This window comes from Parathielavia appendiculata (assembly GCF_033297405.1).
Source record: "Parathielavia appendiculata strain CBS 731.68 unplaced genomic scaffold N657scaffold_3, whole genome shotgun sequence".
NCBI classification, from domain to species: Eukaryota; Fungi; Ascomycota; class Sordariomycetes; order Sordariales; family Chaetomiaceae; genus Parathielavia; species Parathielavia appendiculata.
Genome location: NW_026944222.1, coordinates 1935727 through 1945520, shown reverse-complemented (window position 1 = coordinate 1945520; position 9794 = coordinate 1935727). Strand labels below are relative to the sequence as shown.

At 56.7% G+C, this 9794-nt stretch overlaps 4 protein-coding genes across 4 annotated transcripts; 2 read left to right on the top strand and 2 right to left on the bottom strand.

Moving 5' to 3' along the window:
- On the bottom strand, positions 1 to 2636 carry N657DRAFT_592230 (uncharacterized protein). Its single transcript, XM_062789924.1, has 5 exons — positions 1731 to 2636; positions 1579 to 1647; positions 1345 to 1530; positions 916 to 1290; positions 1 to 862 (listed from the first exon to the last, which is right to left on the bottom strand). Exons 1-5 carry the CDS (start codon positions 2356 to 2358, stop codon positions 144 to 146), a joined length of 1977 nt encoding a protein of 658 aa, XP_062649893.1. The 5' UTR covers positions 2359 to 2636; the 3' UTR covers positions 1 to 143.
- A 188-nt stretch (positions 2637 to 2824) lies between these two features.
- Positions 2825 to 5151, top strand: N657DRAFT_642899 (uncharacterized protein). Its single transcript, XM_062792433.1, has 2 exons — positions 2825 to 3330; positions 3393 to 5151. Exons 1-2 carry the CDS (start codon positions 2963 to 2965, stop codon positions 5020 to 5022), a joined length of 1998 nt encoding a protein of 665 aa, XP_062649892.1. The 5' UTR covers positions 2825 to 2962; the 3' UTR covers positions 5023 to 5151.
- Positions 5152 to 5439: 288 nt separating this feature from the next.
- N657DRAFT_654571 (DnaJ-domain-containing protein) lies at positions 5440 to 6243 on the bottom strand (the record flags this gene model as incomplete). Its single annotated transcript, XM_062794516.1, has 3 exons — positions 5440 to 5980; positions 6052 to 6095; positions 6154 to 6243. The coding sequence occupies 3 exons, from the start codon at positions 6241 to 6243 to the stop codon at positions 5440 to 5442; spliced, it is 675 nt and encodes a 224-aa protein (XP_062649891.1).
- Positions 6244 to 6474: 231 nt separating this feature from the next.
- On the top strand, positions 6475 to 9525 carry N657DRAFT_614562 (DEAD-domain-containing protein). The gene is made up of 2 exons (XM_062790443.1): positions 6475 to 6891; positions 6952 to 9525. Exons 1-2 carry the CDS (start codon positions 6609 to 6611, stop codon positions 9402 to 9404), a joined length of 2736 nt encoding a protein of 911 aa, XP_062649890.1. The 5' UTR covers positions 6475 to 6608; the 3' UTR covers positions 9405 to 9525.
- The last annotated feature ends 269 nt before the right edge of the window (positions 9526 to 9794 follow it).

Sequence of the window (9794 nt, the reverse complement as noted above, 5' to 3'; positions counted from 1 at the left end):
GTTGGGTGGTTATGGTGGGGGAAAATGTGTCCGAGTCAATGGGGGGTCCGAGTCAATGGTGGATCACGTTATATATAACGTTATATATAAAGATAGTTTGTCCAGCATCGTCAATCCGGAATTCCGTATCAAAGCCGACTCCTTCATTCATCCTTCATGCAAAACAGATCCTTCATCGACGCTTTAGCGACGAGGTCCTCTGGTGCCAGAGCCTGGCAACCCCCTACCGCACGTCTGAATTCGTTCGCATAGGCTGCCGCAGCATTATCCAAATTCGAGAGTTCAGTAACCCTCCCGTCCCAAAGCAACAGTGGCATCTCGTCGAATGGTAACAGGCTGCCATCCCTAGGCAAGCTCTCGAGGAGCGTTCGTCCTGAGACGGGCAACGGGGCATTCCCTGGCATCTCCTTCGCTGCCTCCCTCTCGTACTCTTCGGGGGCTCTGTAAAGCTCGCTGTGCACGGTAACCAGACTTTTGGCCGTCGCTTCGCTCGGGTAAAGGGTCCAGTAACCCCGGGCACGCGAGAGCTTCAGGGCGTGTTCCAGCCATGAAGGATACCTCCTGCTGACAAGCTTGTCGGTGAAGAAGGAAGGCAGCGGCTGAGTTCTGTGTTGGAATTCGAGCAACTTGGAGACGAATGCGTGTAGCTCAGTCCACTTCTGCCCCGTGAAGAGGGCAGCGTTGCTGTTTGGAGCCTGCCAGAGCAACGGGATCTCTCCTTTTCCCGAAGGAGGCGTGAACGGCTTTGAGCCATCTAGATGGGTCGAAGGCAGGTCGAGGCTAATACCGAGCAGCCTCGAATCCCACTCCTGCGTGAGAGCCGCTTTCGAGTATAGGTAGTGTAGCACAGAATATTTGAGGTCTAACAAGCAACCTTCAGCAACAGTACTCCCCAATCACGGAATCCATGCTTACAATTGAAGAACTGGGACGAAACCTGGGCCTGCGGCGACAGGACCAGCACATGTGAGTACTGCGGACTGCTTGGCCAAAACGACTCGATGAACCGTACAGAACTCTCCTCCTCGGTCAGCCGACCCTGTGGTATGCGGTGCCTGAGGGTGAGCTGCCTAGGGTAAGAGGGTCGACTGGAACCGGGGGGGGGCCACTGGAAGGCTTTCAGAAATTCGGTCGTTGCACCATCCACATCAGGAGGCAGTTCAATTGTCAAATGCGGAACCGATCCCGCCGAGAAGTCGGCAGCCGACAAGGACTTGAGCAGATGGATGAGGTTCCCCGAGGCAGCGGGCTGGGCGTTGATCAGGATGTCGATGCTGATTTTGTCCCAAGCTGCTCGTCACGTTAGCGGTGTCACAGATGCGGGCGGCGTGTTGGTGTCAGTACCTGCCAACGACGAGCTGTCCAGTTTTGTAGTCCAGGCGAGCCTGGAATGCGCATGTTCAGGCAATTCAATGAGCGGGATGCCTGAGACTGGAGCTTGCTTCCTGAATCCGGCCAGAAAGTAGTCTTCCTCTAAATCCGAAGCATCGACAATCACAGCCTGTGGGTGCATGTGATTGTGGATGTGGTCTGCAAGTGATTAACATGGGTTGAGCTGCCACGAGCAATCAGACATACACAAGGCACGGACTGAACTCTGCCGTAGACGTTCAGGAGCTGAGGCTCCTGCATAATCGGGGCGAGCGTCTATAACCAAGTCAATCCGAGTCTTCTCCCTTGAGGGGAGGGGGGGGGGCCGAGGCGGGGATCAGGAATTGGCCGCGCCATACCATGGAATATGACTTGACAAGAGTTATCAATGCCATTGACAGCACGGAGCTCCTGCAGGTCAATCTCGCTCCCGCCAACCAAGGCAAAATGGACATAGTTCCTCAACTCATCTGCCATTTGGCACGCCATTGGCAACAGCAACGCAGCGCTCTTCAAGCTTGCGGCAGCGTATAACACATTCTTATTGACAGGCGAGCTTCCGTCCGTAGCGTGTATCGCCTGGAGCGTGGAGCGGAGCCTTGGAAACACGATGGGCCCGTTGTAAGCAGCCTGAAGTGAGACAGCATCCGGCTGAACAGGCCGAGCGGGCGTGAGGTTCGGATATTGGGGCTTCCGACCGGTCGTCAGCTTCGGCATCGGGCCCGGCGCACTGGGCCTACCAGCTTCGAACTCGGGGCGATATATGGGGCGGCGTCGGTCACGGATGGGTACGTCAGTCGGTAGGTTGCCTAGGAACAGATAGATGAAGACGCCCAGGGCAAAGGCAATCGCAAGCCTTTTGAGCATCCTGCTCCTCGGGGTTCCAGTAGCAGCGCTCCATCGCGGATGAATCGAGGGGAGCTTGGTCGGCTTGTGGTCGTCGTCCTTCTTGCCTAACTCCTCATGGCTGAGAAACATTGTTCCCATGTTGATCTGCCTACTGGGCGCGAATGCGATCCCTGTTCTCTTGTCTTCGCTCAAGTTCCTCTCGGCGGACGAGGTCCTCAGCTGTAAAATCAATGGTCAGTCGTCATCGAAACGGTCCAGCGCGTGCTGTATGCATCCGTCCAGGATCTGTCTGCGCCTGGTGACGCGATCTCGAAATGGAGAAGGGCCGACTCATGAGTTGCGGCGCTCGGCCGTGTGCTATGGGAGGTGGTGCGACTGCGAGACGGGATCTCAACGTGTCTCTCCAGACAAGGCCCCTGCAAAGGTAAGCGTCGATCCACTCCCACAGCAGACGGGACCCCACTGACAGACTCAACCCCGAGCGCACAAAGCCTGGCTGCAGCTTGGCTCAAGCTTGGTCCCCTCAAGGCGGGACTGGTGGGTACTTGTGGGGTACCTGAAAGAGGGGCGTTCTTTTCCTTGGGTATTTTTTCACCAGAAGTTCTCGTCAACACGGCAACCGTTTTCGAATGTGTGAGGGTGCAGAAAGTCAAACTGCTTCCTACAGAACCTCAAATATTGGTAACTGCAATTCGCAGCAGTCCTTTTTTGCCGAAGCATGGGAAAATCACGCCGGAATAGAATGCGCGGAAACCGCAGCGATCCCATCGCAAAGCCCGTGAAACCGCCATCAGACCCAGAACTCGCCAAGCTCCGCGAGAGCAAGATCTTGCCCGTCCTGAGAGACTTGCAGAGCCCAGAAGCAAAGTCCAGGACAGCAGCTGCTGGCGCCATTGCCAACATCGTTCAGGATGCAAAATGCAGGAAATTGCTTCTGAGGGAACAGGTCGTCCATATTGTCCTCACCGAGACCCTCACAGATAACAGCATCGACAGCCGGGCGGCGGGTTGGGAGATCCTCAAGGTTCTCGCCCAGGAAGAGGAGGCGGATTTCTGTGTTCACTTGTACAGGCTCGACATCCTCACCGCGATTGAGCATGCTGTCAAGGCGGTAATCCAAGCCCTATGGCCCTTCTTTAGGTGGTGGCATCGTGGTCACTAACCGCATCTCAGATCCTCGAAACGCTTACTGCAACCGAGCCCTCCTTTGCAAAGCTGTTGAGAGCTCAACAACGTCTGGTGTGGGACATCACCAGCTCCTTGCTCACTCTTGTAGGTCTCCTGGCATTAGCCCGCGAAGAGATCCTGGAAGCCATTGTAGGAAACCAGACCATCCTGCGCCTCCTCTTCCGTTTGGCCTCCACAGACATTGCGCCTCAGGAGATCTTCGAGGAGGCCATGTCCTGTCTCATGACCTTGTCCGAAGACAGTTTACAGCTCGGGCAGGCGATGACCAATGACCAAGAGACGCGGTGCTACGACGTCCTGCTAAAACTCGCAACCGGAGCTGGCCCGAGAGCGGTGCTGTCTTGTGGTGTCCTGCATAATGTCTTCTCGTCATTACAATGGCTCGACCACAGCCCCGGCAAGGACGGAGCATGTGATGCGGCCCTGATCCCCAGTTTGGCTCGGGCGCTGGAACAGGTCACCCCGGGCACCGCGACCACCAACGGCACTTCGAGCCATTTCGAGATTACCCAAGTCGCTTTGGAAATATTGACATCTATCGGGACCGACTTCCAAGAAACGCTCGTCAAGGGCAACCGCACACCTTCTGGGCCTGCCCAGGCTGATGAGGAGTGGAATGGCATTGATGGCGCGGACGGGGACGCAATGGAAGTCGATGAAGGTTCGAATGCCGGACCTGAAGAGGATGGGGAAGGTGAAGATGAGGACGACGGTGACGAAGGCGAGGACGACTCAGTCGACTCAGAGATCGAAGCCGACATGGATCTCGTCACGGCGGGAGAGGGCTCAGGAGCCAGCCACATCGACGACCTACCCACCCTCCGGGAGCTCATTCAGAAAGCCGTTCCACAGCTCATCCGACTCTCCAACATCCCCGTCGACAGTGAAGAAGCCCTTGCCATCCAGTCCCATTCTCTTTCCGCGCTCAACAACATCGCTTGGACCATCTCCTGCCTCGAGTTTGCCAACGGCGAGAATGCCAACGTCTTCGGTGCATGGTACCTGACAGCTAAGAAGATTTGGCGTAAGACAATAGCGCCCATTCTTGAGGCCGACAGCGCAGACCTCAAGCTAGCCACACAAGTAACCAGCCTGGCTTGGGCCATCGCCCGGGTCCTCACCGGCGAGACGCCTGCAAACAGCAGCCCGCACCGGAAATTCATCTCGCTCTACCAGGCCTCCAAAAGTCAGATGCAGCAACCCGAGCCCAGTACGAGCGAGGGCGGGACGCAAGACCCGTTCCAGGGTCTCGGGGTCAAATGCATTGGCGTGTTGGGCTCGCTAGCCCGCGATCCCGCCCCGCTCGAGGTGAACCGGGAGGTGGGAGTCTTCCTGGTGACACTGCTCGGCCAGGAAACGACACCGCCGGCCGACGTCATCGAGGCCCTGAACCAGCTCTTCGACATGTACGGCGATGAGGAGGTACCGTGCGACAAGGAAGTTTTCTGGAAGGACGGCTTCCTGAAGCATATCGAGGAGTTTGTGCCAAAGATGAAGGCGCTGACTAAGGGTATCGATAAGAGGACGCAGGCAGAGCTGAGGACGCGGGCGGACGAGGCGCTGTTGAATCTGGGGCGGTTTGTGCAATATAAGAAGAAACATGCGCCGAAGTAAGGCGGCTGTTTCCGCTGAGATGGAGGTTAGGACTGGCTTGCCCACAGACGACTCTGTGCAATGGGTCTAGCCGTTTCTGTAGGTAGGAGAGTTCCGGCCTCCGTCGGACCTGGCTGGCTATTTTGTTGGCTATAAGAGAACAATAAGTCAACAGTCACGACACTGCCTGCGAAGCTGAATCACGGACCGTATAAGTCGAGCCTCACATTCCCAGCATCTGCCACTGTTTTACGGATACTTCCTGTTATAGGCTGGTATCGGCGAGATCCTTCCACATGGTCAGGGTTAACGAAGCGCCCACTCTCTAAAAGACAACTCACAGTAAGGTAGTGTTTCCCCGGAGAGGACTCCGTATCCCCTTGTAGAAGAGCTGGTAGGGCCCAGTCCGACCTAAAATGACGGAGTAAATGGCGGTTCTCAACCAATAGGCTTGAGCTTCTTCTTCTTCTTCTTCTCGGGGCCCTCGTCCCCGCCCGTCTTGCCCTTCTGAAACTGCCGCCAGCTATTGATCCTCTGGTCTCGGGTCGCCTCCCAGTCCTCCTCGTGCTGCCTCTTCTTACGCCGCTGCTCGGCCTCCTCCTCCTGGCGCCGCTGCTCGCGGCCTTCCTCTTGCATTTGCGCCTTGAGCTGCCGCCGCCGCCGCTGCTCGTTCTCGATGAGCACGAACTTTGTCTTGTCGGCCCACTTGCGCTCGAACTCCTCGGTCTTGAGCTCGGGGCTGTCGACCGTCCACTTGTTCTCGCGGATGAGCAGCATGCGCGCGTCGGCGATGGCCTCGTCAAGGTTCTTGCGATGCTTCTCGTCCATCAGCTCCGTCTGGGCCTTTTTTAGCCGGTCGAAAGCCTCGGGCGCGAGGGGGTTCTTGGTCTTGTCTGGATGGATGAGGAGTGACTTTTTGCGGTAGGCGGCTTTGATGTCGGATTCGGGCACGCCTGGTTTGAGCCCGAGGACGGCGTACCTGGGAAGGGGGATTGGAAGTATTAGTGTCGCTGTGAGAGAGAGTCGGTCAAGTGTGAGGGAGTAACACACGCGTCCAGCCTGAAGGCTTTCAATATGCGGTCAATCTCGGCATCCTGATGGTGTTGTCAGCAACGGCATGAACAGTCAACCGAAGACAAGCGATGTGCGCACCTTCTCCCATTCTTTGGCCTCGGTTTCCAGCACCTCGAGCGCATCTCGATTGTCGGCCGGCGCCTCATCTGTTGTCTCTTTTGTAGCCATTTCAGATAGTTGTTGTAATGGTAGTATCGACCTGAGTGTGGCACGTAGCTTGAGTCTCTGGGGCGTACGCAATACGGATGTCTTGGGGTGAATGAAGGTTGTTGGTCCCATGCCCAGAACGATCACGGCTGATGATTGAAGCTTATCGTAAGATAAGCTACAAGTGGGTAACTCCCCACAGCGGGCCCACTATAATCTGGGAAGTCCGAAAAATACATATGGCCTGGCTCTCATCGCAGCCTTTCATAGCATGCCAGGATACAGGTCCCTTGCGCTAGAGGTGCCCTCTGTGTCCGCCCATTGACGATTTTCCGGAGTCTCTCTGGCGACTTCAGGCTGCTCCGGTGCAGCGCAAACGAATCAGCATGCCGGGACGACGCGCAGCATCCCGGGCTTTTTCAGAGAACGAGGTCGATATTGCCGGGTCCTTGTTTGCCAACGAAACCGGCAGCGAGAGCGATGGCGAGGCCAACAAGAAGCCCGCGGACCTTGATTTTGGCGATCTTCTGAACGCCGGCGGTGATGGTGATTCCGACGACGCCGATGGCGACGAGGCTTTCATTGCCATGCAGCAGCGGAGGTCGAACCGGAAAACCTCCAACCTGCACGGCAAATCGGTCAAAAAGGGCGGCGGCTTCCAAGCCATGGGTTCGTGTCCCCGTCATGTTGCGCTCGACTAAGGTGGGAGAGCTTACACACCGCTCATAGGTTTAAATTCAAACCTCCTAAGAGCCATCACTCGGAAGGGCTTCTCTGTCCCCACGCCCATCCAGCGCAAGGCAATTCCCCTGATTCTCGAGAAACGCGATGTCGTGGGCATGGCCCGCACAGGTTCCGGCAAGACGGCCGCTTTCGTCATCCCCATGATCGAGCGCTTGAAAGCACACAGCGCACGGGTTGGGGCTAGGGCTCTTATCCTGTCACCCTCGCGCGAGTTGGCCCTGCAGACATTGAAGGTTGTGAAGGAGCTCGGCAAAGGGACAGATCTCAGGACGGTCCTGCTAGTCGGTGGCGACAGCCTGGAAGAACAGTTCGGATTGATGGCCGCCAACCCTGATATCGTTATCGCTACTCCCGGTCGGTTCCTACATCTGAAGGTAGAGATGTCCCTGGACCTCTCGTCGGTCCGATATGTCGTCTTTGACGAGGCAGATCGCCTGTTCGAAATGGGCTTCGCTGCCCAGCTTACCGAGATTCTGCATGCGCTGCCGCCATCGAGGCAGACCCTCCTCTTCTCGGCGACCCTGCCCTCCTCTTTGGTCGAGTTTGCCAGAGCTGGTCTGCAAGAGCCTAGTCTTGTGAGGTTGGATGCTGAGACCAAGGTGTCTCCTGACCTTGAGAGCGCTTTCTTCTCAGTCAAGGGCGCCGAGAAGGAGGGCGCCCTCCTCCACATCCTTCATGACATCATTAAGATGCCCTTGGGACCGCCAGCAGGCGTCGAGCAGGACGATGAACAGCAGTCAAGGAAGCGAAAGCGCGGGTCTGACAAACCAAATCGGAAAGAGAAGCCAACAGAACATTCGACTATCATCTTCACCGCCACCAAGCATCACGTCGAGTACATCGCAAAATTGCTGCGCCATGCCGGCTTCTCCGTGTCGTATGTCTACGGCTCACTCGACCAGACAGCCCGGAAAATTCAGGTCGACAATTTCCGAAGGGGCAGGTCCAATATCCTGGTCGTCACGGATGTTGCTGCTCGCGGTATCGATATCCCGGTTCTCGCCAACGTCATCAACTATGACTTTCCCTCTCAGCCCAAGATCTTCGTTCACCGCGTTGGCCGAACCGCGCGTGCTGGCCAGCGCGGTTGGGCATATGCTCTCGTCAAAGAATCAGACCTCCCCTATCTCCTAGATCTCCACCTCTTCTTGGGCAGGAGGCTAGTCCTTGGTCAGGAGGTAACTGAACCATCCTTTGCCAGAGATGTGGTGGTCGGGTCCTTGATGAGAGCGGAGCTCGAGAACAACACGGAGTGGGTCAACAAGGTGCTCAGTGAGAACAGCGATATCAGTGCCCTCAAGGGAGTCACCATCAAGGCCGAAAAGCTGTACATGAAGACCAGAAATTCGGCATCCAGCCAGAGCGCCAAGCGTGCCCGCGAAGTAATCGCATCCAAAGGCTGGACCCAGCTGCATGCTCTGTTCGGGGAATCTGCTGCAGACGCCGCAGAAGCTCGGGATAGCCTGCTCTCCAAGATTAGTGGTTTCAAGCCTCAAGAAACCGTTTTCGAGATTGGGCCCCAGGGCAAATCTTCAAAGAACAAGGCTGCCGAGGTGATGCGCAACTTCAGGGCAAAGGTTGGCCCCCGGAGAAACGCGAAGAAAGAGGAGGATACCGAGATGGCGGATGCTGATGCCGACTCGCCTACCCAAGAAGACGGAGGAGGCAGCTTTAAGAAGTTTGGAGAAGAACAAGCTGGTGAACAAGGAGAGGGCGCATGGGAGGACGAGGAGTCGGACTCGGAACTGGAGGTCACGATATCAAACAGCAGCAAGTCCAAGAAGGGCCAGACCTCTTTCGAAGATCCTGAAATATTTATGTCCTACACTCCCCGCACAACCAGCGTAGCCGAGGAACGCGCATACGGCATCCATTCGGGCGGCACCTCGCACTTTGTTGAAGCAGCTCGTGATGCCGCCATGGACCTGAATAACGACGAGGGAGCCAAAGCCTTTGGTCTGCCGACTCGCTCCAAGATGCGCTGGGACAAGCGCCACAGTAAGTACGTCTCGCGCGCCAACGATGACGATGGCTCGCGCGGCGCCAAAATGATTCGCGGCGAAAGCGGCGTCAAGATCGCCGCGTCGTTCCAGAGCGGCCGCTTCGACAAGTGGCGCCGCGCGAACCGGCTCGGCCGGCTGCCCGGGGTGGGCGAGGCCGAAAAGTCCAATCTTGTGCGCAACTTCAGCGCGCCGGGAGGCGTGCGGTACAAGCACAAGCTGGAAAAGGCGCCCAAGGACGCCGACAAGTTCCGCGACGACTATCACGAGCGCAAGAAGCGCGTGGCCGAGGCCAAGGAGAAACGCGTTGGCAGGTACAAGGACGGCGAGGGCAGTCGGAGGGAGCTCAAGAGCGCCACAGACATCCGCAAGGCGCGGCAGCTCAAGGAGAGAAAAAAGGAGAAGAATGCGAGGCCGAGCAAGAAGGCGAAGAGGTAAATCGCAGAGGGGTGAATGTGCCAACAGCAGAGGGCGTACCTGTTCCAGTTTACATAACTCTATGCGTAGTATCGGAATATTGCTTCACTCCTGCTGTTGTAACTGAAATCTTCCTTCAAGGGATCGTACAGCGAATCTTCTGACAACGCGGCCCGAGCTTCGTGGACTACTGAACCACGGCACGATTGATACAGTACCTATTCAGAGACCCTTGCGACTCACGCCCAGAGTTGTACGCACAACCCGTCCCACCACCGCCTGCAGAACAGAGAAGAGCGAGGAAGCGGCCAAGAGGAGAGGAATCACCGAGCAGACAGACATTATATGCAATGACAGGCAGTTTGTAGATACAGCAAAGAGGGCTTCTCTGCCTGGGCCAGAGTCACCGAT